Source organism: Phodopus roborovskii, unplaced genomic scaffold (genome assembly GCF_943737965.1).
Source record: "Phodopus roborovskii unplaced genomic scaffold, PHOROB, whole genome shotgun sequence".
NCBI lineage: Eukaryota > Metazoa > Chordata > Mammalia > Rodentia > Cricetidae > Phodopus > Phodopus roborovskii.
In genome coordinates this window covers 22,043,326-22,069,773 of record NW_026125295.1, presented here as the reverse complement: position 1 = coordinate 22,069,773, position 26,448 = coordinate 22,043,326, and the positions used below count along the sequence as shown (strand labels likewise).

General features: G+C 48.6%; 1 protein-coding gene across 2 annotated transcripts in view; it reads right to left on the bottom strand.

Moving 5' to 3' along the window:
* The window catches only part of Esyt3 (extended synaptotagmin 3), a 45,268-nt gene extending 19,279 nt beyond the window's left edge, over positions 1-25,989 (bottom strand). The window contains exons 1-7 of one of the 2 annotated variants that reach the window (XM_051206462.1): positions 25,565-25,988; positions 25,287-25,456; positions 7,855-7,896; positions 5,431-5,565; positions 2,904-2,980; positions 1,126-1,192; positions 67-156 (exon numbers count right to left, since the gene is read on the bottom strand). In XM_051206462.1, the coding sequence (XP_051062419.1) occupies positions 67-156; positions 1,126-1,192; positions 2,904-2,980; positions 5,431-5,565; positions 7,855-7,896; positions 25,287-25,456; positions 25,565-25,625 (642 nt within the window). In that variant the 5' untranslated portion in view covers positions 25,626-25,988. Of the gene's footprint in view, positions 1-66; positions 157-1,125; positions 1,193-2,903; positions 2,981-5,430; positions 5,566-7,854; positions 7,897-25,286 lie in introns of both variants that reach the window. The other variant, XM_051206452.1, reaches the window with a different exon arrangement.
* Positions 25,990-26,448: the final 459 nt, after the last annotated feature.

Genomic DNA, 26,448 nt, shown 5'->3' with positions numbered 1-26,448 from the left:
CCCAATATGTGAGGTCCGTTGTTGGCTCCTGGAGAGCACCAGGCCTGTCCCTAGGTTTGAACTCACCGGCTTCTGAAGGAAGAATATGGTCACAGCTCCCACAAAGGGCTTGTCCACCAGCAGGGGCTCCAGGATGATACGGAGGGTGCCCTGCAACTGGTAGACACAGAGAGCTATGAGGGACCAGACCTCCTTTCATACCTGCCACTCAGCTCAGTCCTCTAATGCCACCCTCCCTCACTGTCAGGATGACCTGCCTAGGTCACTTGCTGTCACTGAAGGGGCCATAGTTCATGTTCAGGGGCCTGGACATTGCTATGACCCCACTGCTGGCCACCAAAGGCCATGAACTAATGGCACAGGTGTGTGGGTAGCTGGGGTGGCTGGGACACAGGTGTGACTTCCAAATCTGCACACAGCTTCTGAGGAGTGTATGTCCACCTACTGGGCCTCCCTGAGTCTCAGCTATGGCTCCTCCTTCACTTTCCTAGGCAGACAAACCCTTCAGAGACTTGACACACAGGTGGCTCCAGAGCCCAGCACCACTTGCTGATTATGTGACCTCACAGCTGCTCCTAAGCCCATGCCCTGTACTATGTGTCCTTCACAGCATGTTCCAGTGTTGTGGGAAATTATTTTAAGGTGTGTTACTTTTGTTTATGCTGCATTTGTTTAACTCTGGGAAGCTGTGCTACTTTGCCTGCCTAAAACACCTGGTCCTGATAAAGAGCTGAATGGCCAATAGCAAGGCAGGAGAAAGGATAGGTAGGGCTGGCAGGCAGAGAGAATAAATAGAAGCAAGCTGGCAGAGAGGAGGACACTAGGGCCAGCCACCCAGGGAGTAAGTGAAAGTAAGATAAACAGAAGAAAGAAAAGGAAAAAGCCTGGAGGCAAAAGGTAGATGGGATAATTAAAGATAAAAGCTGGCTAGAAACAAGCCAAGCTAAGGCTGGGCATTTGTAAGAATAAGCCTCTGTGTGATTTATTTGGGAGCTGGGCAGTGGGATCACAAAAGAACAAAGAGCTAAGCATAATTAAACAAACAGCATTCCAGTGTGAGCTGCCTCCACTTCTCTGAGCCCACTGCAGGGGCTGGAGCAGCCCAGTCACTGCATCCTCACTCACCTGGATACCATTCACACCTGCCCGGATCTTCTGAAGCTCCACGCTGATCTCACAGTCCCCAATGTAGCTGAAACAGGGAGGTGATGGGAGATGTCATTCTGTAAATATGTTTCTCATACTGGTTAATGAATAAAGCACTGTTGGCCAATAGGAAAGGAAGATAGGGACTAGGAGACAAGGAGGAGAGAGGAAGGAGGAGTCAAGATGGAGAGACTGGGGAAGACGAGACACCTGCTGTATTCCCCGGTAAGATGAGACCACGTGGAAATACATAGAAATGGGATAATAATTAAGACTGAGCTAGCCTATAAGAAACTAGTACCAACAGCATTATATCAAATACAGAGTCTCTGTGTGTTAATTGGGGCTGGCGTGGTGGCAGGACAAGACCAGGCGGCGGGAGGAAACATCTTACTCCTTACAGGGAGGGGCTACTGCTCAGAGCAGGCAGGAAACTTGACCAATGTGATACAGGGCAGCCTCAGCCATGGTTTCTGGTCATCAAGTTTCGTGTCACTTTTTCCATAGCCTCAGACTTACTAGGCCCCTCCCACACTCCTGCACCTGGCACCTTAGGCATTTCCCCACCTCTGTGTAAGAAAGCAGGGCTCTGTGGTACCACCTAGCCCCAGGACACCCATGGATGAAAAGCGAAAGCACAGACTTCTGGGAAAAATATAGTTCCTTTACCACTTCTGGATCCCTGGCCAAAGGGACACATTCACAACACCTCTAGGTTCATCCTGCCATCACCCCTAGTTGTTGCTGGAGGTTGAGGTAGGTGACAAAGTCTTGTAGTCAGGAGCAGCTGGTGGCCCCTGTCAGGTGATGGGAACCAAGAAGCCCAGAATGGGTGCCTTTGAGGGTAAAGGTCAAGAGACTGCGTAAGGTCCGAAGGAAGCTAAGGGGAAGTAATTGTCACACACCTGCACCCATGGGCATACAAGCCTGTTGTTGAAGACCACTGAAATGCTTGGTCGGCAGGGACAAGCAGAAGGGGGTGGCAGGGATGCCAAGCACCACCTGAGCAGCTGAACTATTCATATGAGGTCTTGTGACAGCATCTGGGGCCAGGGTCACGTTGTGATCTGCCACCACCCCAACACAATGGAGGCCAGCTCCTAAGAGGGTGGCCCTAGAACTAGCATCTGGTCTGGACAAGGAATGTGAGACTCTGGGAAGGAATGACAACTACAGGGGCTGGTCCTGTCCTCTAACGCACCTTCAATGCCTCAGCACCCCCAGAGAGACTGCTTGAATCTCCCCTTCCTGGACCAAGCCTGTCATGAGCCTCACTGGAAAGGCATGCCCATAACCAGTACTGTGTGCAGCCCACTGAGCAGTCACTCACAGCTAACCCTCTGGATTTCCTGACATGTCAGAGGCCAGCTCTCCAAACAGCTCCTCATCTCTGTGCTCATGGCTTCCTAGCCTCAGCACAAGTCTCTGTCTCCTCATGTCACACCCGCTCCCTCAAGCCATCTCCTCTATGCTGATGCTCCAAGTAGCTCGGCTGTGGCTTGCAAGAAAGCTCTGCTGCCCTGGCTGTATTGTTCAGGGCTGGTATGGGTGCAAGACTCAGGCCGAAGAGTGAGCCAGGGCTGGCTATTTGGGGCCAGTTACCCTATCTACCTTGCAGACTCCATGTTTTACAAAGACGGGGGTCTCAGCCTAGAGGTAGTATGGCCCTAGGAAGGCCATACTACCTCAGTGCACACACAAGCCACTCTAGCTTCAAGCTGCTGTCTGGAGTTACCCTACTTGTCCCCAAGACTCACCAGATCTGCAGGTCCAGGGTCACTTTCCTTCGGTTGCTTTTGTCAGTGTGTGCCTTGACACCATTCACCTTGGGGCACTGGAAAAGATGACAGAGGGATTATGGGTCCCCTTCTTGTGTTTCCTCCTTATCACAGCTATTAACCAGTGTCTACTCTATGAGGCCTTAGGCTGGAGAAGACAAGGGGCAACGGGGACATAGCTTGGTTGGCCTCTTATGTCCACAGAATGGAAATAACAGCCACTCTGTCCCACCCCAGGAGAGACCGGGGGGGGGGGGGGTAGCAAGGCCTCCTAAAGAGAGTTTAACCACGGTGTGACAAATGGGAAGGAACTGACCCCACATGGGTGTGGTGAAGGCAGGGTCACTGGCTCAGGGATCTAATCCCTTTTGTCTTCATCTCCTGTCTGCTCACTCTTTTCTCAGGTACTCTAAGACTAATCAAGAGTAAAAAAAAACTAAATTTCATTTGCACCCGAGTTAGTAATATTTATGCCAAAATGCTGAGGTGTAAAGTTCACGGACATCTGCCATTGAGTTTGGAATGCATTTTAGAGAAAAAGATAACTATAAAGACAGTTGCATGGACATACAATAAATCAGATATTAACATCTGCACAGTTGAGATAATGAATCTGTGATGTCCATTGAATAATTCATTAAACATTTTATACGTTTGAAAATTTTCTCAATAAGTTATTGAAAAAATTCAACCAGTTCCAAAAGGAGAAGGGATTCCATTAAATTTCTGTTCACTACATAGAAAGTGGCAGTTTGAAATGCATTATTGGGGCTAGAGAGAATGCTTGGTGGTTAAGACACTTGCTGTTCTTGAAGAAGACCAGGGCTTGGTTGCCAGAACTTACAGAGTGGCTCAGGGTCTGCTGCTCTCCCCTTGTTCCCCGGGGCCTCTGGCATGTGTGTGGTGCACATAAACTCACTTGGGCATACACATATACATAAAATCTAGAAATATATTAACCTTTGAATAGATTGAATAGATTCTCAGAGTACGGAGTTCATTAAAAACATTTTATCTGTGCCTCTTATTTGTTTTCCCATATTTAATTAACATTCATTTTGTATTTTAGACTTTTTGTGGTACCTGGAATTTAGGAGTCTCTGGAATTGTAAGAGCTGCAAAGGGCACCCATAGCCTGGCTCATTGGAGTGTGTTCTGGGGTGGGGAGGAGGGTGGTACTGCACTCAGTCACCATTTCCTGGGGCCTACTGGGAGTAGAGGATTGCCTGGCATTTGTGAATGTTTAGCTACCCCATAACCTCATCTTCAGGGACAGGTATTATTAGGGTACCCGCTGTATGCCAGGCAGGATAGTCCTGGTTCAGGCTCACAGTTAGAAAAGAGCACCAGACCAGAATGTGGTACCCACATGCCAGACATCGTTCACAGAGTTGCAGAAGCCACCTGAGGCCTAGCCTGTTGCTCATGCCTCACAGCAGCCCTTAGAAATGGGTCCTTTCCTTTTACAGGTTAGGAAACTGGAGCTCAGAAAGGGAAGGTCACTGTAGCACAGAGGATGCTAAAGGCACTGGCAAGCATGAAAGAAGTGGGTAGGACAAATACGCAGGGGCATGCGAGCCTGAGAAGGTCTTGGGAGAACTCTGCAGTCAATGGGAGGAGGGGAAATGGGAGGATGAGGAACAGGGAGGAGATGGGCAACGCCAAGAACAGAAGGCCTTGAAAGGGCAGGATGGAGAGTGAGGCCAGTCATCTGCAGGGCTAGAACATCTGGTCAACCTCTTCAGGCTCAGTGCCCAAGGGGTGCTATAGGCTCTGTTCTAAGATCAGCAGTGTGAAGTCCTCCTGCTCTGCCTGCTGAGTTTTCCCAAAAACAACTCAGATATCACTTATTTTTTTTCTTTTTTTTTTAAGATTTATTTATTATGTATACATAGTTCCTCCTGCATGTATCCCTGCAAGCCAGAAGAAGCTACCAAATCTCATTATGTATGGTTGTGAGCCACCATGTGGATGCTGGGAATTGAACTCAGTACCTCTGAAAGAGCAGCCAGTGATTTTAACCTCTGAGCCACCTCTCCAGCCCCAGATATCACTTCTTTTGGATGCCCATCATCTCCACAGAACGAGTGTGAGCTCTTAATACCTCAAAATACTTTGTGTCACTATCATAAACCACTAGGCAGAGGTCACAGCTGACTGACACTCAGGGTCAGCAGTTACATCTCATTCACCTTTCTATCCACCTGGCTCCCTCCATGCACATCTCTAAGCTTTCTAGAAAAGGGGGAACTATTTCCTCTAGCTCCTTTCTGCTCTCTGGCTCTGGTTTCTTTGGAACCTGGGGAGTTGGGTAGGAGGACAGGAGGCGAGAGCTGTGCATTGGTGCTGATGAGCTTGGAAATGCAGGCAGAAGCTATGGCTCTGAGGTCCAATGGGGTACTCATAATCAAGTGACTGTCCTAGATGGGGGTGGGAGGCAGAAAGAGAGGACAGAGGAAAGACTGCACAGCAAATCCAGGCTGACCGCAACTGAGGGAGCACCAACCTTCTGTCCAAAGTAGAGCTTGGTGAAGGTGAAAGTCCTGAGGTGGACACTCTTTTCCCGGATCTTGGGCTCCAGCTTCTCCCGCACCTTGTTCTCCATGATCATGCTTAGGTAGGGCCACATCTGCATGATGATCTGCAAGCAGGGACAGAGGCCCTCAGAGGTCAGGTCAGTGGCCCAGAATGCAGATCCACAGCAGCCTAGATCCTCGGCAGCCTGGTCCCATGGGTGGAGTCCACAGTCCTCATGTTACCTGCCCATCAGCCTCCCACCTACCCATCAATCCATTCTGCAACACCTGAGGACAGCAGCAGATCCCACCTCCAGGCAGAGGGTTAGGTGTATTTTTTCAGGATACCATGGAAACACACTTATGTTTAATTCAGGAATACAAAGCTATTAGCTGTGCCCTAAACACATCCTCTCTGCATTTCAGCTTATACACAGTAACAGATGCTAACGGTTTAAGGAAAAAAAACCACAATAGCAGAAGAGATTGATAAATTGTTTTCTGTGAGTATAATTTCTACAAGCCAGAAAAGGTAGACTTTGGTCTGGTCCATTTCTGCACCAGGATGAGTCACAGGGCTGGTCTGAAAGCCATGTGTGGGACCAAGTTCCTCCTGATGCCAGGGCCTCATGAACCCATGCTCCAGTCCTTATGCAAATATCAAATGTACTTACATAAGCCCAGATGGTCTAGCATGCTACACACCCAGGTGATTGGTACAGCCTATGGCTGCTAGGCTATAAACCTGCCCAGCAAGTTACTGTGGTGAATACTGCAGGCAGCTATGACACACTGGGCAGTGTTTGTAAATAGAACCAAGCCTAGAAAACTCGACAGGAAATATTCATCTCCAATTGTAATTCATGGGACCACTATAGTATTTTGGTTCATAATTGACCAAAAAAAGAAAAAAGAAAAAAAAAAGAAAAGAAAAAAAAGATGTCCTGTAGACATGACTACACAATAATCACAATTTACCAAAATATTATTGGCACAATATTTTTGATTGTTACATTGTGTGTATGTGTGTGCTTGTACTGTAGCACTCAGGAGGAGGTCAGAGGACAATTGCAGGAGTCTGCTCTCCCCTACCACATGTTGTAGGGATGGGCAAGCTGTCTCGCTGGCAAGACAGTGTTTTTAACTGACTTTCAGACTAGTTTCTTTTTCACCAGAAATGGCCACTTTCTATTGTAGCAGGAGTGAAGTTGTTGGGTGGCAGGGGCTTTGGGCTTCAGTGTAAAGATGCCCCTCCTCCACTCTGCTCCTCCCCATAATCACAACAGAGCCTAAAGCTACCTGGGACCCAGGGTGACATCACCCTCACACACATTTCACCTCCATAACTGCCCCTGTCCTCATCCTAACGGCCAGCCCCATGGCCAGGTAGAGATGCAGGCTCTGCTGTGATCAGGGCCAGGCTGGCACACACTGGAAGGGCCCTGCAGAGTATCTTCCCGAGACCTGTTCTTCACCACAGAACCCAGGTCACTCCTAAAGCAGTGAGCTGTTTCAGTTTTACCTGGAGGCTGGGGCAGTTTTTGGTGCGCGGCAATGGCATTTCCAGGAATGTGAAGTATCATCCTTGGATGGACAACAGTCAGGAGTACTAGCACCTGACTAAGTGAGTGCTGCTGTGGACCAAGTCTCCTCCCAGGGTTAAGTCAGAGAGTCAGGGGCCTATGGGTCATAGGTCAGGCCAGGTAGCTGGGACCTAAGCTTCTCATCTGGAAAGTTGGGGTTCCTGATGCAGATGGGTCAGAAGGCAGGACATGGGGCAACTAGCCAGAACAAGGGGAGTTCTTTCCATCAGTCACAAGTGATGTCAGTGAACCCATACTCACCATGGGCTTGGGCAGGAATCGCAGTCACTCCCATTTTACAGATAATGAAACTGGCTCAGAGATGTTGGGCAAATTACCCAAGGTTGCACAGCAGTGGTTTTGTGGCTGGGCTGGGAGCCATGAGTCCAGATGTTGTGCCTAATTAGTCTCTTCCTTTACTCATAATATAATCTTGAGAGGAGGGAAGTAAGGGTTGTTCTTCTCTCTATAAATTTTCTGTGTACTTTTTTAAAAATACCTTTTCTCCTCAGTCCAGATAATAATTTAAAACTTATTTAAGGAGAAGACTTTAAGAGACGAAAACTTCTCTGTGAATGAATCAATGGAGGAATCAATGGGAGCTGGGCACTGTGTGTGTGTGTGTGTGTGTGTGTGTGTGTGTGTGTGTGTGTGTGTGTGTGAACCAATGGGAGCTCAGCGGGGGTGGGATCTCCGCCCATCAGTCTGAGGTTTAGGTCTGCACAGCACTCCTACCAGGCTTGCTCAGGGATGTTGAGTAGCAAAGGGCTGCATGTGGGGATGCCCAGGCCTGCAATGAACCCAGCTCTTCCTGCCCACCAATGGCCTTACCTTATTGGCCCACTCCACACGCTCCACATCTGGGAAGTGTATCTAGAAAAGAGAAACCCCAAGAGGAATTTAGGCAAGAGCCACATGCAAGAGGCTTGGCAAACCTCGTCCTGCTGCCTAGATGGTGGCTCAGTGGGTCCTCGCCCCTTGCTTCTGTGTAGGTCACAGGAGTCCTCAGCACCCACTGCGTACCTGCCCTGCTATGCAGGGAAGTTTACTCTCCTAGCCCTGCTTTGAGTTCACAGAAGCCAGCTCCACAGTGCCTTCTAGGCCTGTGTAGCCTGAGGAGGACTCCTCACAGCTGCTCTCTTCCCTTGGTCACCTGCCCAGCTATGTGGAGCTGTGGTGGGAAGGGCTTGGAGGCCGCTTCTCTGCACTGGACATCCCCAGCTCCCCTGGGTTAGTAAGCAAGTTTGCACCTTACAAATTTCATTAATTCATTTCAAGATGTATGCTCCATGTTAAAACAAAACAAACAACAACAAACAGCAAAATGCAAAACTTAGCTAAGCAAAGAGAGAGATTCAGAAGCTTATCAGAAAACGTCACCACTCAGTGACAGCCATCTTTAACAGGGTTCCATTTTTGATGGCCACTAGGGGGTGGCTGACATGAAGTAACTGTCCTTTCTCGTTTATTTACTCTCAGGAGTCTCACACAAGCCTCCCTTCTCTCCAGCAGAGAGGACACTCAGGCCTTATCACATACCACTGAAATTCCTAAGTCCCAGCCATTCCTCCTTCTCCTGGTGAGCCAGAGGGGCCAGCAGGGCTAGTGGCCTGTTCTTGGTGAGCCAGAGGGCCCCATGTTGCAGGCTAACCTTCGCATGACTTGTCTCCACCCCCATAATATCCCCTGGATTTCTTAGTCTAACCACCCACCTTCCTAGCAAGGTCCTGCACGGGCTGGTTCCCGGCGTGTCACACGGTCCCCCTCTCTCAGAACGCTGTCTGTTACTTCTAGGTTCCCAAAGTAGGGGACAGATATCCCTCTGGGGTGTCTGATAGTTCTCCATTGTAGAACTCAACACACATTATGACAGCCTCTTGGTCACACACAAACACACACACTCTCTCACACACATACCTCACACACTCACACAGTCACACACACACACACACACACACACACTCACTCACTCACTCACACACTCAGCCTGGAAATGTATGGCTCCCTGCTGCAGCCTGGTCCTAGCATAGGAATGTCCTAATAAACACTCCTGCAAAGAAGTGGCATGGAAGAACACAGAACGAATGAATGCGCACAGGCACAAAGGTAAGCTTCTTGCCCTTGGGGCTCAGGCTGATGCAGGAGACAGGTAGAACAGACTACCTGGGCACAGGCAGGACGGAGACAGGAGGAAGGGACCAGGAGAGAGTTTAGCTTCTTTGCTGGATCATTCTCTCTCCATCCCAAGCTACCATACTTCCTGCTCTAGCACACTCTAGGTGTGGATCCTTCCACATTCCCAGCCCAGGTGGGTCTCCATCGTTGGGAGCTGAGTTGTTCTACCTCTGGACCCTGGAGGCTGATCCAGTTTGGCAGGTCTAACGCTGGCCACCCGTGGGAGCTGGTCAAATGTCAGTTCCTAAGCCTGGCACCTCCTGAATCAGAGTGTGTGGGGTGGGGCCCTCTGACTTATTTTTAACAAGCTCCTGGGGTGATTCCAGAGCACAGTCAGGGCTGGCTGTGAGATATCAATGAACAGCCCACGCTTCGTGTTAAGGTGACCCACACACGCCCTGAAAGGGTGGGAATAAGAAAATGATCAGGCCCATGTTTCTGAAGTTGCCACAGCCTCTCGGCTTTACCGAGCCTGCCTCTGAGGCTCTCCACAAACAGTCTGAACCCCCATCGAGAACAGCAAGTCAGTCTAAGAAAACAAGACCAGAGCATCCAGTTTGGCGCATGCTCCAGTCCCCCTCCCCCAACTTGAATCTCGGCACCCATCTTTACCCTGGAGAGCTGGCACACAGGAGCCACAATACTCTGTGCACAGTGACCAAAACCCAGAAGCCTGACACTAGCATGCTCTGCGTGGAAAAGCCAGCCAACGCCTTTCCTCATCACACCTGCCCTTTTCCATCTCTCTGAAGATATATCTACCCATGCCAAATTCTCAAAGCTATCCTAAGTTTTTATCTGTGGCTTGCAGATTTAGACCTGGACTCTCCCTGGAATTTTTTAATAGGATAAGATAAGAATATCATTCTATATTTCTCTGTCCTACTTCCCCTAAGGCAATCTTCCATTACTATGCAGCAAAACTCCACATGAGTGTGTCTGGAGTGTGTTCCTAGTCAAGCGTCATCCCCATTAGTTTGTTTGCCTGTTCACACTTTCAGTTACTATGTCTTTTCAAAATGACCCGGGGGCAAAGACTGTCCCTTTTTGTTTGTCCTACCCAAACACATAATGGTTATGTGTTAGTGGGCTTTGCATGGCTATGATAAAACACCTGAGATACTCAGCTCACAGAGTCTCGGCGTCCCATTTGAGGACACCAGGAATGCACTGACTTCCTTCCACTACGCCTGCCCCTTACAGGCTTCATCACCTTCCAGATGCACTCGATGGAGACCAAGCCTTTGCCAAAGAGTTTTGGGGAGATTCCAGTTCAAACCCCTGCATAGATATTTGTTTTCCCACAAGGACACGGACATCGTGCCTCTTGAAGTTTACACCACCATTTATCACAATCATGTTTAAAACTTTTTCTGTAAAAATTCTATACATTTTGTCAGATAAACTCTGGCTTTTTCAGTTTAAAAAAACTTCCACTTTCTGAGAAACTTAGCTGAGAATTTCAAATATTTCTAATGGTTCCTTGATATTCCTAGGCTATTGCTCTCTCTCTCTTTCTATCTCTCTCCCCCCTCTCTGTCCCCACCCCATCCCCCCATCCCCCCTCCTGGGCCTGGCATACAGATACAAATCACACCAGACTTTCCCCTAAGTTGTTTATATCTTTACTGCCTCCAATGGCATTCTTTATCTTTCTTCCTAGCTGTCCTTGCCTTTGCAGATTTCCTGTGCTTTGCCTAATCAGCCAGGGCCAGCGTTTGATAAGCAAGCGGCAATGGAGAGATGGGGCATCTCCTCCTGGCTTTGGCCTTCAGGGGAAGCTCCTAGGGTCTCTTTTATAAAACATTTTACTGTGGATGCAGGTCAGCATCTGCTGGAGTGGGGAGGCTCTCTAGTCTTTGTACTTTCATTCCTCAAGGGCATTTAGGGTACCCAGTTCCTTCTTATGACCTCTGAGATAATCGTGAATGTAGTCAGCTTAAGTAGCAGAGATTTTAAAACAGAGCCAGCTCTCACCCAACAAGTGGGGGACCATGCCTGATACTGGAAACCTAGCTAACTACCTGGGGCTGTGAAGTCATGGGTCTTAGAGAAAAAACTTGCAACTACAACTTAACTAAATCAACCTAATATCTAACTACATTCTAAGTATCTGTCCTTACACCCAGATGCATGTGGTCCACCCTCCACCCAGGAAGCTTTTCTTTGCAACAGATGGAGAGCACTATAGGAAACCACAAGCGGTCAAAATGCAGAGTTATGGAGCCTGGTCCCAATGGATGCATGTACAAAACAACTCCTGCATCTAAGGCTCGGGCCATTGCAGAAGAGGGAAGGGATACACTGTGAGAGCCAGAGGGAAGTTGCTAAGGGATGGTCTCTCCTAGGAATGTCAAAAGCTACACCCATAAAGTCTCACCAACACGCCTGCATAAACACAAGCTGAACAATGACAACTCATAGCCATGCTAAACCGGACAAAGGAAAGCCCATGTCTCAACCCTACACAAAGACATATAGGCAACTAAGGAATGCTGAGAGCTGGGGAGACAGTCTTCCCTAGGGAAGAGCACACCCATCGGTTATCCAAATCAACTGATCATCCTGAAGACATATACAGCAAGGAGCATTATACATGTTGTATTTATGTGTTTAGGACTATATACATGTGTGTCTACACACATACACAAAACAACAACAGTTAAAGAAAAAGAGTCCATGAATTAGAAAGAAATCAGGGTAGGAGAGGTGAGAGAGGGTTTGGAGTTGAAGGAGGAAAGAAACAGGTCAAATTGTGTAATTATAGTATATCTCCTCAAACACTGTAATTTTTAAGGAGAAATAATTAAATTTTTTTTTAAAAATCCCATTTAAGTCTTGGAATAAACTCCATTTGACATTATGTTTTACTTGGGCCTTATATTCATGGGATTCAGAATGATGACTAAAATTTGTCTTTTTCTGTGTGTGTGTGTGTGTGTGTATGCGCTCCAGTGAGATAGAGAGATAGATAGAGAGATAGAGAGAGAGAGAGAGAGAGAGAGAGAGAGAGAGAGAGAGAGAGAGAGAGAGGGAAAGGGAATGTGTGTGCACATTCATGTAGAAGCCAGAGGTTAACATCTGGTGTCTTCCTCAGTCCCTCTCCACCTTAAATTTCAAGACGAGGTCTTTCACTGAACCCGGTGCTCACTGATCCAGCCAGATTGTGGTTTAGTTCCCAGCACCCACACAGTGGCTCACGACCATCCCTAACTCCAGTTCCAGGGGATCAGATGCCCACATTGACCTCCCTGGGTACCAAGCACACACATGGTGCACATATATACATATAAATAAAATACAAGTAAAATAAAATTAATAAATCTAATAAAACATTAAAAAATTAAATTTTCTATTATTTCTTTGTGGTATGAGCAAAGATGGAACCTGTTGGTAATCCCTCTGTGGGCTGGAACATGATTAACTTCTGTGACCGTTCCATGGGTGACTTATGAATGATGTCTTAAATGTTTTGCCTGTGTTTGCTGTGGCTGGCTATTGTCACAGAGGGGCAGACTAGGATTTCCAAGCCCCACTGCTGGCCCATCTATTTCTTCATGTTGGTTGCCAACCTCGATTTCAGCACTGTATTGTGAAACCAATGAGTCCATGAGGACATCCAATCATCGCCCTTTACGAGCATGCATCATCCTTTCTTGCCTTCAGACTTGCAATAAACTTCACTGTGCCTGCTCTGACAACTGCTATTCAAGACTGCTTTTGTTGCCCAACTGCTCAGCTGTAGCCTTTATATACTGTTTCCAATATTTTAGAAAAAGGTTTTGAGCTGTGTACATGTATGTGTACGTGTGGAGTATGTGTACATGAGTGCAGTATCTGAGGAGGCCAGCGGAGAGCTGGGGTTACAGGCAGTTTTGGGTCACCCAACATGGATGCTACAAATGGAATTCAGGGCTTCTGCATTAACACTAACTTCTTGTAATTGGGGACGTCTCGGCCCTCAACCTTTTTTTTTTTTTTTAATTTTTAAGTTTTCCTTTTAATAGCTTTTGAAAAATTAAGTTTGGGGCTGGCAGGATGGCTCAGTGGGTAAAGACACCTACCACTAAGCTTGCTGATCTGAATTCAATCCGTGAAACTCATGGTAGAAGGAAAAAACCAAATCTTCCAAGCTATCCTCTGACCTCTACACATGTTCACACTCGGGGCAGGGCAGTGAGTGCAAAAGATCAGTAAATAAAACAGAAAGGCAATTCTTAAAAGCTGTAAAAGCAATGAGCTTTCCGACTGGATTTTTAAAATGGTCTTTGTTGTTTCTCTCTCTGCTTCACCCACACCCTACCTTCCCTTGTGCTCTCTCACCCCTGAGGCTGCCTTTCCCCTTTACATCCCACGCACAGGCGCCTTTTGTGTCCTCTCCCCATTGTTAACCCTCTGGCTCCCTGCTCATGGTCTCCTGTCTACATCCATAGCCCACACCCGCTCTCACAAACCTTCATTGTCAGGGTCCACTCATGAGGCAGCACGTGACTTTCGTCTTCCTGAGACTAGGTCACCTCACTTAATACCTTCCATTTTACTGAAATTCTAATCGTTCCGTTTTTCCTAAGACCCGAGTAAAACCCACTCATTGTGCATATATGCCATTAATCATTATCCACCCATCTGTCCACTGGCTAGACATCTAGCCTCCTCCCATTTCTTTGCTACTGCTCCGCCCTTCAAACTAAGGATGGGACCTAGCTCTACACCTGGGTCACTGGGGCTGACCCAGAATCTGGGGACAGTCTGGGTTCCTGAGATGGATGAGGTTTTGAATCCAGTTGTGATCAGCCATTAGAGAGCTGGCTTTGCCAGGCAGCTGACCAAGGTGTCTGCAGCGCTCACAGAGGCAGGCTACCTAGGAAGTGGAGCACCAGCAGCCTCAGTGCTTAGGTCACCATGGCAACAGAGAGGAGCGTGCCACAGCCCAGGCTCTAGAGCCATTGAGCACTCTCTCGACAAGTTTAGGAGCAGGAGAATCTGAGCTGAGCGGGAAAACATCCCTCACCCCAGGGTCTTTTCACAGCAAGGGTTTTATGTGCATCTCCCCTGAGCTTGCTGAATGAAGCACCAGGGTAAGATCTGAAGAGATGGTCCCAAGGTATTTTAGTTTTCATTCTTACCTGACTCTCGTGTGTGTGTGTGTGTGTGTGTGTGTGTGTGTGTGTGTGTGTGTGTGTGTGTGTGTGTGTGTTTCTCACAGGTCTGATGCTGTTCACTCCTGTTCCACTTATATAAACGATCCAGGGATACAGAAGTGAGCCTACTTCTAAGTGGGCTAGAGTGCTGGCCTGCTTCATTCCCAGAGAAATTTGAGGACTATCCCTGTCGATGCACCACAGGCAAGAATATGTTCCTAGAACAGGCCTGGCACATAGCCAACTACCAGGACCATTCCTCAGGTGCACACAGAGGTCGGAGGACAGCGTGAGGGAGGCAGCTCTCTCCTTCCACTGTATGGGTCCCGGGAAACAAGTTCATGTCGTCAAGTTTGACAGCATATACCTGACCATAGGCTGCTATTTTTTCCAATGACAATTTGACCAGGAGCTAGAGGTGACAAGAGCTTGAGGAGAGAGACAAATGAAAGCTGAGGTTCAAGTCAAATCCCCAAGCAGACAGAATCCACCAAAGACACTTTGTTTATCTTTAGGTGGAGAGGTCTTAAATTTACCTACTAAAGCCTTTAGGAACAACAGTTCCAAAGCAGTGAAGAAAATAGCCCACAGGGACAGTTAAAGCCCACCAGGCACACTGAAGGGTCTGGGTTTGAGGGTGTGTGTCACTATGGAGCTTTGGACCACTGCACCCTCTCAGGGGACAGGGCACTGAGGAGGCATCACTTAAAGAGCTTTACACACATGCACACACACATGCTTGCATGTACATGTGTGTGCGCACGCGCACACATACACACACACACACACACACACACACAGGCTCAAATTGATGCTGCTACCCCATGCCCAGATGAAACTCGATCCACACATCTTAGGTACTGTACAGGGATGTCCTGTAAGAGCTGGCTACTGGCCCTCAGGCTGCCCACAGGAAAGCAATCCTCTATTTTCCTAATTTTTCTCCTAAGGAAGCACAGCCTCCCCTTCCCCCTTTTCGCCAGGAGGCAAATATTTAGCTGTGGAAACTACTCCCAGTTTTACCTTTTGTTTTGACATGGATCTCACTAAGTAGTCCTGGCTGTCCTCCTGCCTCACCCTCGAGTCCTGAGATTACAGGTGTGCGACATACCTGGCTGACAACTACTTTTAAATTGCACCTTTCTGCTGTAAATTACCCTGCTAAACATGCTTTCACAGAAATAATTGCTCTGCCAACCTGTCTGGTACTATCCTGTAATCCACAGGTTCTTAATAACACACCCAGCTAGCAAACTGGTCTAAACCAGCTAGCTGGGCCTAACAATAGAAAGACCGATCAGCTGGAGTTCCAATAGTGGCCATCAATGACCAGATGTCCAGCAGCCTGCCAAGGATAGGGCTCAGAGCTGGCCACAAAGCAGGTTTTCTCCTATGTGATGTGCACACACTTGGGTCTTCCCCACCCTTTTAAGCCCCCTTTCAGTATTTATTTATGTGCACATGTATGTGCCTGAAAGCATATATTGCATAGTGTGCATGCAGGCACCCCTGGGTCAGAAGAGGCATTGAATCCCCTGGGACTAGAGTTGCAGATGGTTGTAAGCTGTCAGGTGGGTGCTGGTCACCAAACCAGAGTCCTCTGCAAGAGCCGTAAACACTCTTGACCACTGAGCATCTCTCCAGCTCCCTCTTTAGTTTTTGAGACAAGGCCTCTCCCTGGACCCTGGGTTCACCATCTGACTACTCACTAAGCTCTGGGTCTGCCTGCTCCACCCCAGCACTCACTCGGGTCACAGAATGTATGCTGCCACACTCAGTTTTTATGTTGGTGCTGAGGCTCTGAGTCCGGGTTCCCATGCTTGCACTTTACCATCTGAGCCCTCTCCCCAGCCCCAGAGCAGGTTTCCCAGGAGACCTCAGTGACAGTGAGAGATGCTAGAAAGGCCAATGATCTGGACAGATTTGATAATATCATCTTCTTGCTCATTAGACTAATAAAGGGCAGAAAATAACAGTCACTGAAGCTGGTGAAGCAACAATGTAGTAGACAAGAGTCTCTTTAAAACGTGTGTACGCTTTACATGGACAAAGTATCAAACTGCCTTCCACATATTTATCTTTATACCCATAGCTTAGTAAGAGTCTCAGCCCCCATCAGAGAAACTTCTTGCGGTGGAGAGCAGTTAATACAGAGACCCACAACTGGGCCAAGTGCAGGGAGGAAGTATTGTGGGAATGCTCAGACTTAATGGGACAGCCACACCATGAACTCTTATTTCCAGGTTTCAAGGATCATCACAGAGGAAGGGCACAGGGATCGGAAGAGTCAGCAACTGTTTCTTTTGGACACGACAGGACCAATGTACTCATGAACGCATAGCCCCTGTGGCGGCCTGAACAAGACCTGCACAAGATCAAGCTGGTCGAAGCTCCTGCATGGGTGGGGAAGGAGGTCACAAGCCCTAGCCGAGGCTCTATTGGTGCTGAAAGCTGCTGGAGCAGGCACGGGTAGTTCCCTTCGGGGGTATTGGCACACTCTAGCAAAGTAGTTCTCAACCTGTGGGTTGTGACACCTGAGGCGGGGTGGATGACCCTTTCACAGGGGTCACCTAAGAGCATCAGAAAACACAGATATTTACATTATAATTCATAACAGTAGCAAAATTACAGTTAAGCAGCAGCAATGAAAATATTTCATAGTTGGGGGTCAGTACAACGTGAGGAACTGCTTTTAAGAGTGGCAGTATTAGGAAGGTTGAGAACCACGGCTCTCGTGGCTGGTCCAACAACAATGCACATCCAGGCAGTGCTAACTAGATTTCATGGCTCTCACATTTCATCAAAGAATCTTCCTTTTGCAGCAGACAGAGACTACAAGAGAGACCCACAGGCAGTCAAAATGTAGAGATTAAGTCACCATGAAGTACCCAGTCCCAATTGGGACATCTATAACACAACCCCACACCTAAGGCTCAGGGAACACTGTAAAAGGACAGCTTCCAAAAGACTGTAAGAGCCAGAGGACAAGGACTGCTCCAGACTTTCCTCTGGACAGAGCAGGCTTGTTCTTCCACGCCTGCCTGTAATATGGCTGTCTGCGCAAGACCTGCAAAGAGCCAACATGGATACAAGAAAAGGCCTCAGCCCTGGACAGAGAGCTACAGGTAGTCAGTGGCTGCCAACAGAAAGAGAACCAGTTTTATTTTGTTCCTTTTTTTTTTCTCTCTCTCTCTCTCTCTTTTCTTAAGAATAAGACCCCAAACCTAAGAGGCCAGCCTTAAACACATGCAAATAAGAGCAACACTAATGAGACTCTCTCTCTCTCTCTCTCTCTCTCTCTCTCTCTCTCTCTCTCTCTCTGTGTGTGTGTGTGTGTGTGTGTGTGTGTGTGTGTGTGAACAAAAAATACATATAGACAAAGAGGTTATGAATTCAAGAGGAGGTGTGGGGTTGGGGAAGGACAAGGGAGGAATTAGAGGGGGAATAGAAGGGTACAGAAAGGATGCAAATACATAAAAACCTTCAAATTGCCGGATGTTGGTAGTGCACACCTTTAATCCCAGCACCCGAGAGGCAGAGGCAGGTGGATCTCTGTGAGTTCGAGGCCAGCCTGGTCTACAAGAGCTAATTCCAGGACAGGCTCCAAAGCAATACAGAGAAACCCTTTCTTGGAAAAAAACAAAACAGAACAAAAAACAACCCTCAAATTAAAAAGAAAACATCCAATTAGGAGGGGTACATGTCAGGGGAATCTAGCATGGGCAGTGGATATGATAAAAATATATTGTACATATGTATAAAATTCTCATAAGGACAAATAAAATATATATTTAAAATGTTCATAAGCTTTGATATGAGCCCACTCTAGGAAACTGAAAGAAATTACTAAGATCTATACAGCAGTTATAGTATCAATAGCTCAAGGAATTTTTATTTTTATTTACTGTTTTGTTTCTAGGCTAAAATTTTATTCATATATTTTGCACGCAAGTATGTCTGTTCACAATGTGTATGTCTGGTGCTCTTGAGGTTCAGAAGAGGACATTAAATTCCCTGGAGCTGCAGTTACAGACAGCTGTGAGCTGCTATGTGGGTGCTGGGAATTGAACCCAGGTGCTGTGGAAGAGCAGTGTTCTTAACCACTTGATGACAGTCATTCTCTCCAGCCCAGCAAGCTCTTACTGAGGCCCAGTGTGCTGAGCCCCGAGCCAGGAGCCAAGGGAGCAGAAAAGCAGCAGCAGCCTTGCCTTAAGAGAGAGTGAGTCTGGAGGAACGTCAGACACTGGAAGGTGCAAATCCATGTGAGTGAGATGCTGAGAGCGCACTGGGAACCCTGAGTCCTAGAAGCCAGACCTGAGGGTGATTCAGGCTGGGGAGCTGTGGGAGACTCAGACTGGTAGACCAGAGGGAGAAACTCCAGGCAGGGACCTTAGCTGGCCATATGGGGGAAACGTGGAAGCTCACCATCAAGGTTAAATAAATGGTTAAGTAACTTACGGTATATCCATATCACGGAAAGCATAGTTATTAACAGTGTCCTTAGAGAATGTTTGTAAGAGGCTAAGACTATAAAAAAATTAATGGTGCTGGAGAGAATGGCTCAGCAGTTAAGAGCACTGACTGCTCTTGTAGAGAACCCAAATTTGATTGTCAGCACTCACAACCACGGTAACTCCAGTTCCAGGGCACCTGTCACACCCTACTGGTCTCCAAGGGCATTGGGCATGCATACGATGCACATACATACATGCAAGCAAGCAAACACTCATGCACACCCAATAAAAACAAGTCTTCTTTTAAGAGAATATTTAAAAATAAGGAAAGGTACAAGTTTGTTTTGCTTTTAACTTTCACATATCCTTCACACACATGAGTGTACACAAGCAGAACATGTATCTCTGGGTGGAGGACCTGTGTGTTTTCTAAGTCTGTCTTTTGCACCTTCCACACACATCTGCCTTCATAGCCAAGAAAGCCAGATTTTGAATTAGTATTTGTAACCAGCATTAAAATATTACAAAGTAAACACGACAGAAAATCAAATAGCCACTGGGAAAGACAAAACTACTTCTAGATTCCACTTCATGCTACTCAGGATAACCGTCACCAAGAAAACAAGTGACAAATACTGGCACATGAGGATATGGAGAAAGAGGGACCCTTATGCACTGCCTGAGGGAGCGTAAACTTGTGCAGCTACTATGCAAATCAGTGGGGAGGTTTCTTAGGAAGAAATAATAAAACTATCATGTATGGCAGCTGTGCCTCTTGGGTCTACACCAGAAGGACTCTAAGTTGGCAGACCACGGGAAGATTTATACATCCATGTTCATTGCTGCACTGTTCACAATAGCCAGGAAATGGAACTAGCTAGAAGAACGGATAAAGAAAGGTTGGTACATATGTGTACAGGCAGCCATAAAGAAAGACAAAATCAAGACGTTTACAGGAAAATGTGGAAATCATGTTAAGTGAAATAAGCCAGGCTCAAATACTACAGCTTCTTTCACGTGTGTAATTTAAACTTAAAATTACACACAGGGTATATGTAAATGTGTGTATTGGTATATGTGGTTGTGAAACCAGAAAGGGGATCGTGAGATGGGAGGAAGAGGATCTTAATGGAGTGGAGGAAAGAGGGGGTACCATCGTAACATAATACATGATATGCAAGCAGGGGGAAGCAAGGGACCAGTGAGAGGGGATTAGGGACAACATGGGAGGCCAGAAAGGAAGGGAATTGATGAGAACAAAGTATAATAACATACATATATGAAAATGCCACAATGCATTCTAATCTTAAAAATTTGGAAAAGAATAAAATTTGAAGGGGGAAGTTTTTAAATTAAAAACGAACATGTGCAAAGGGGTGGTGAGGCTGTGGGATTCTGAAATGGTCCAGAGAAGTCCCTTGGCTTCAAGGACACGTGACACACAGGCTTACTGGGCAGGGTGACCCTATCTTGGTGTAGAGATAGTGTGTGAGGGGTCCCCAGGAGACTAGAGGACAAGTCTCATATCCCCAGCTGAAGTACAGGGTGAGTCAAAAAATGTTGCTTTGTCCCTATAACAGGTCCCATGGGAGTGGGGAAGACAACAGACATATCCTTGATCCTGTCTCAATATTTACTGAAGAGGAGGCGGGAGGAAGGGAAAGAGGAGGAGGAGGAAAAATGGCTTTCTGCTTCTGGTACCTGTGAGCAGTCTGTACTGAAGTTCTAGGTCCCTGGGGATTCCTAAATCCCTGGGGCTCAGCTGTGGGGAGGACCTGTGTGTGCACGGAGGAGGTGAAGATGAATATACTATGGTTTGGATGCAAGGTGTCCTGGAATAGGTCCCCCTGCGCTGCTCAAGGCGCTAGTCTCCTACACAGCAGAGTTCAGAGGCGGGGCTTTGAGGAAGTGATTGCATCATCATAAGGGCTCTGACTTCACGACTGAACTAATGCCCGGTAGAGTCATAGTTCTACAGGGCTCTGACTTCATGACTGGACTAATCCCCGGTAGAGTCATAGTTCGAGGGCATTGCTGGGAGATGATGGAAGCATTAGGAGGTGGGACCTGGCTGGGGGAAGCAGATCACTGGAGGCAGGCTTTGAAGGATGTTCGCTGTCCTGCCCCTTCCTCTCAGTGTGAGTAGCCTAGGCCACATGGTCCCACTGAGTTAGAGAGCCAAAATAAAACCTTCCTCTAAACATTGTTTCTCTAAGGTGTTTGTTACATTGATAAAGCTATCGCAGAAAGGCAGACGAGGATCCCCAAATGCTGCCCACCCTGGATTAGGGCCCTCATGCTGTGACCCTCACACTTCATGAGGAAGCTCATACTCCCTCAGTCACCAGGGACTTTCCAACAAGTGTCACCCATGCTTGCTTCTGAGGTGCTGGCTGCAGCAGGAGCTAAAGAGCTAGCAGCTGGCTTCCATTCCTTTCTGTGGGGAGGGGCCTACAACACAGGAGGACAGGGGCTGTTCCCACCCAGGACTAGCCTGCATTCATCATAGGCCCTCCTGGCCACTCAGGTCTTGGGCACCTGCTTGCAGCAGAGGCTGCCCCCACACACTCCTGTCCAAGCATGAATCACGACTTCTAAATGAACCACAGGCGATCTCTAGTGAATTTGAATTTTGTGAAATATTTTCTTAGAATATGCATCTTAAGTGACCAAACCTGTGGGACACTTTGGGCTCAAAGTCCCTCACAGTCCTCAACTCCATTCCAAAATGCCTCTTCTTGGAAGGTTTCCTGGGCCATTCCCCACCTGCTCCAGATCCCTCCCCAAAATGCTCAGCACCTTGGACTTCTGATATGTCCTAGAATAAACTGTTCCCATGGGTCTAAGTCCCACTCTGCTCAATGGTTCCTCAAGGGCAGAGACCATGGGACACTTATAACTGTGGCTCATCCTTCAGAACTGTGCCTCACACATTGCAAGCCCTCTATAAATGTCTGCTGACTGAGTAGAGGATGAACACACAGATGCCTAAAATCCCTGTGCTGGGCTTGGAGGAAAAGGACACCCACACTCTGTCACACATATTGCCTAATCCTAGCCTAGGACATGTTAAGTCCATGAAGCATCACCAAGACATGGAACAGAGACACAAAGGACATGCCTTAGCTCTGCCTATTCTTTCCTGAGGACAAGCCCAACTCCAAATGACTTGTATAACTATGGGGGGGGGGGGGTCATTGACCCTCCCACAATAAGAATGCCTGATGGTCAGCCCCAGAAAAGACAGCACTCAGGTCTTAGTTAGCTGCCTGAATGAACAGCAGGGATGCTATTGGGGCCTCTGAACATCCATCGTTTTGAGTGGGCAGGTCAGGTCATCTTCCCTGGCTCTTGTGTGGCATCCCCAGTCACAAGGAGGATGAGTAAGAGAGATTAAGGAATAGGTCCGTGTGTGTGTGTGTGTGTGTGTGTGTGTGTGTGTGTGTGTGTGTGTGTGTGTGTTGGGGGGTGTGGGAAGGCAGAGACGAGCCAACTTGGGGTTGGCTTGTGGCTAAAAGGACTCTCCGAACAATCATCTCAGACAGGTTCACTATTTTCAGAAGCCCTGAGACAGGTATACCCTGGTGAATGCTGGGAGACCTCCAAGTCTCCACCTCCTCCCTCTTCACACTGGCAGCAACTAGCAATTCCACAAGGGTTAACTGTCCCCAGCAAAGCTGCCAGTCGATTGCTATCAGCTGGCAGTGACAAGCTGGGCTGGACCCAGAACCACAGACAGACAAACTGTCCATGTTTCCCACAGTTCTTTCCACTCTCTACCCTGCCTCAGGCTGTTTGCCTACCAATAAGCTCTCATCCCTCACACACCCCATCAGACCAGGAGCCAGGGGAGGCGTTCACCAGACTTCACTCTTTACCAAAGCAGAGCCAAAGCAAATACCAGATAAATAGGGCCAATGAATGGCTCTGTGAGTGCCTTGGGAGTGTGTGTGTGTGTGTGGGGGGAATCCACTCCTATGTTATGGTGACTGAGGAAGGGAAGCAGCAGATGCTGACCCCATGGAGAGGCTCAAGGACAGAGCGGAAGGCTGAGCTCTGAAGGCCAGTGGGTGAATACTCACTGGGACCCCCAGAAGCACAGAGCAGGCCTGGCAGAGTGATGCTCCCCTGAGGCCCCTCCCCTCTTGCTTCACACTCTGCCATCAACCAGTTTCCAAAAGACACATTTTTCTACTGAGACACTTGTTCACTAGTGTAACACTGGGCAAAGGCCCTAGGAGGCTCAGAAAACTGAAGATCATAAAGCAACAACTTATACTCAACACCCACTGGTGACTGGCTCAGAACAAGCGCTTTATTTTGGTAGCTTTGTTCAGGCAGGGCCTCATATACCCTAGGCTGGCCTCAGACTTGCTGTGTAGTTAAGGCTGGCCTTAAACTCCTGGTCCTCTTGTCTCTGTTTCTAGAGTGCTCAGGCTCTTAATAGGTGTGCCTGGCTCTGAACTTGGGGTTTTCAAATATGTAACTCATTACAATCAACACACGGAGACAGTTTTGGGGGTTAAGCCAGCAGAGTGAAGGGCTCTCTGCTTGTTTGCATGCTACCCTTCACACCGCTGGGCTCCCTCAGTCCTCGGGTTTGTAAGTAGTACGAAGTACGTGTTCCTATTCTGAGGTAGAAAAAGAGGAAGTGAGCAGAATATTCAACCACACAGGCCCAAGCTTTACCAGGCCCCCCGCTTTCCTGCCTTGTCCTCCATGAGGCTGGTCAAAGGGCCACTTTTGCATCAGGCTGTGCACACTTCCCAGGTGTTCATGGGAAAGTAAGCTCTCTAGGCTTGTTTCCCAGGACCCCCCCCCCCCGGCATGGTAATGATAACAGTTCTCTAAACCAGAAAGCACCTGGACCCCTAGGCTCCTCCCTCGCTCTAGAGGCCACAAGCAGCCATAGTACTCCATCACACTCCTCATCTCCTCCTGCTGTGTCCACTACTGCCAGGTTCAAATAATTTTGTCAGGTGGTTTCTCTACCCCTGCTCATTCCTTCATCCTGTCTGCAGTGTCTTTCAGAGTCTTCCACTGGCACCTGACAAAGGCTCCAACCCTCAGATCTGACCCTGTCTTCCTCATGCCTGCCTCCTCTCAGCCATGTCTGTCAACTCTGACCACACAGGGTAGACAGGCCAAGCACGCACTGCTCCTCAGAGTGCATGGTCCACGGCCATTGGGATCAGACCTGTTCCCATGGCGTCTACTGTAGGAATGCACTCACTAAACTTTCACAGAGCATACCTTTATCAGCAAGCATCTGGCCCCCTCAACCCAAATATATTTACTTATATGTGCACAACTTTGGTGATGATCCACATATTAACGCTTTGGGGAAAAAATGAACTTCTCCAAAAATCTGCATGTTCTGTCCCCCAGGACCTCAGACGGTGACTGCATTTAGAGAAAGTCTTGACAGGCCTCATTAAATTAAAATAAGGTCATTAGAATGGACCTGAATGTCATGATTGCTGTCCTTTCGTGAAAAAGAAACAGTTGGACACAGGGACATGGAGGGAAGCGAGTGTAAAGACAGAAGCCATCCATAGGCAGAGGAGAGCGCAGCCACAGAAGAAATGGACCCTGTAGATACGGCTGGACCTTGAATTCATCACCTACAGACTATGAGACACTAAGTTTCCGTTGTTCAAGCCACCACGTCTGTGGTACTCTGCTTTATTTCCAAATGAGTACCAATAGATCATTCTAACATTTTCTTCTTAAACCCCACTTTAGAGGCTACTATCCCAGGCAGGTGTTAAGTGCTGGGTTTTGGGAGTTCAGGCCACATACAAAGCATGCAAGTCAGAGGAAACGAGGAGTCTGGGACCTCTGCACATCTCTCTTGTGGGTCTGAGCTACAAGAAGCAAACTGAGAGCAGGAGGCCCCTGCGCCAAAAGGGGCAGATATGTCATATGGAAATGGCCTCCTTTGGACTTTCAATCAATCCTAAGGATTGCCCAGTGTCCGTGGGCCCCACCCGAGGAGTTAAACTGCGGGCACAAAACTTGTTTTTAAGTGAGCCAGGTGGGTCTCAGGACCCGATGCATATGAGAAACCACAGCCAGGCCAGCAGCCACCAAGAGGCGGGTTTGTCCCTGGGCAAGGCCTGCGCATCCCATGGCATAGAGGAGGAAGAGGCTAGAGGTCCGCACAGCATTCAGGCCAGGCACCTCCAGCCTGGCACTGCACTCCTGCTAGTCCTAGGCTAAACGCGACCAGAGCCGGCTGCTCCTGTCAGTGCTGAGTGTGTCCATCTACATGCCACGCCCTGCACGAGTTCTTTAAATCAACAAGCGAGTGGAAGAAGCGCCTTCTGTTTCCCAGTAACTTTGCAAAGTCCTGGACGCCCTGTTTTTAACTCCTGGGTGTGGCCCGTCCCCGACTCTTCTCTGAGGTCGCCAAGCCCTCCCATGAAGCCCGGGTGTGCGCCCCAGCTCCACCACCACCCAAGCCCACAGCCCTCCACCCGACCCGGCTCACCCAGGCCGGCAAATGCTGGCCCCGCAGCTCGCGGCTGATGAACTCGCGCTCGTGCTCTAGGAATTCGAATGCGGCCTCCAGGCGCCCCAGCTTGCCGCGGCGGTTCCGGCGCCACCACATCCAAAGCAGGGCGCCAAGCAGCAGCCAGGTGACGCTGAGCCCCAGGTAGCCTGCCAGGTAGACGGGCGCCAGGTAGAAGAGCACGCGCGCCACGAAGCCGTAGAGCTGGGGCAGCAGCTGGCCTGACAGGCGCAGCTCGGGGTTCCGGGAGCGCTGACCTCTCTGCGGGGCGTCGGGGCTGCGGGGCGCTCTCGGGGCGCACGGCTCCTCCGCCTGCATCTCGCTGATGCCGGCTTGCCCTCTCCAGAAGCTTCACCCCAGCTCAGGTTGGAGCACCCCCTATGCTTGGGCACATCTGTCTTCACCGCAGGACTCCACTGCGAAACCGCTCCTGCTCTGACAGCCTCTGCGCGCTCAGAGCTCAGGTTCTCCCTGGCCCCGGACTGCGGAGTCTGGGAATAGGGCCAGCTGGGTGGAGCTGTGGCAACCAGGAAAATCCGGAAGCTCCGCCCCCAGGGGCGGGCTCAGGTGAAAGGGGGCGTGGTCAGCCTGGTGTGGCCTTGAGGGCATCCTGGGATCCCAAAATTTGTCATAGATATTAACAGTAGGGGTGCAGCTGCCATTTGGGATAGGCTAAACGCTGTTCTACGAAAGGACCCAACTGGCTTACCATAGATAAATATCACCAAAAACCTGTTCCTTAAACATAGTATTAATCTGAACTTTTCTCTGGGCATTCCAGGCCCTCAGGAACCAGATCGTCATCAGGGTGGATCTAACTCTGGGTCTGGGACTTCCAGCTGGTCTGGACTCAGCCTACAGTGCATCCACGCTGAATTTAGGGACACTCTGTACCCCCATCCTCAGACTCACTTTCAAAACCCTCTCTGAAGGGGAGTCAGGGGGTCTAGGTGGTAATTCCAGCACCCAGAGCTTCCAGGAGGCAGACCATCTTCACTCACAAGCCATTTGCTCTCTCTTGGTGCACCCAAAGAAGGCAAATGACCCGTGAGTGGAAGTAAGGGGGAAGCAAGCCCCGGGGGGCTTGAGGGTCAGTGCAGCCCACGGCTTCCCTGTAGCTGTGTCTGAACTTTCAGACCAA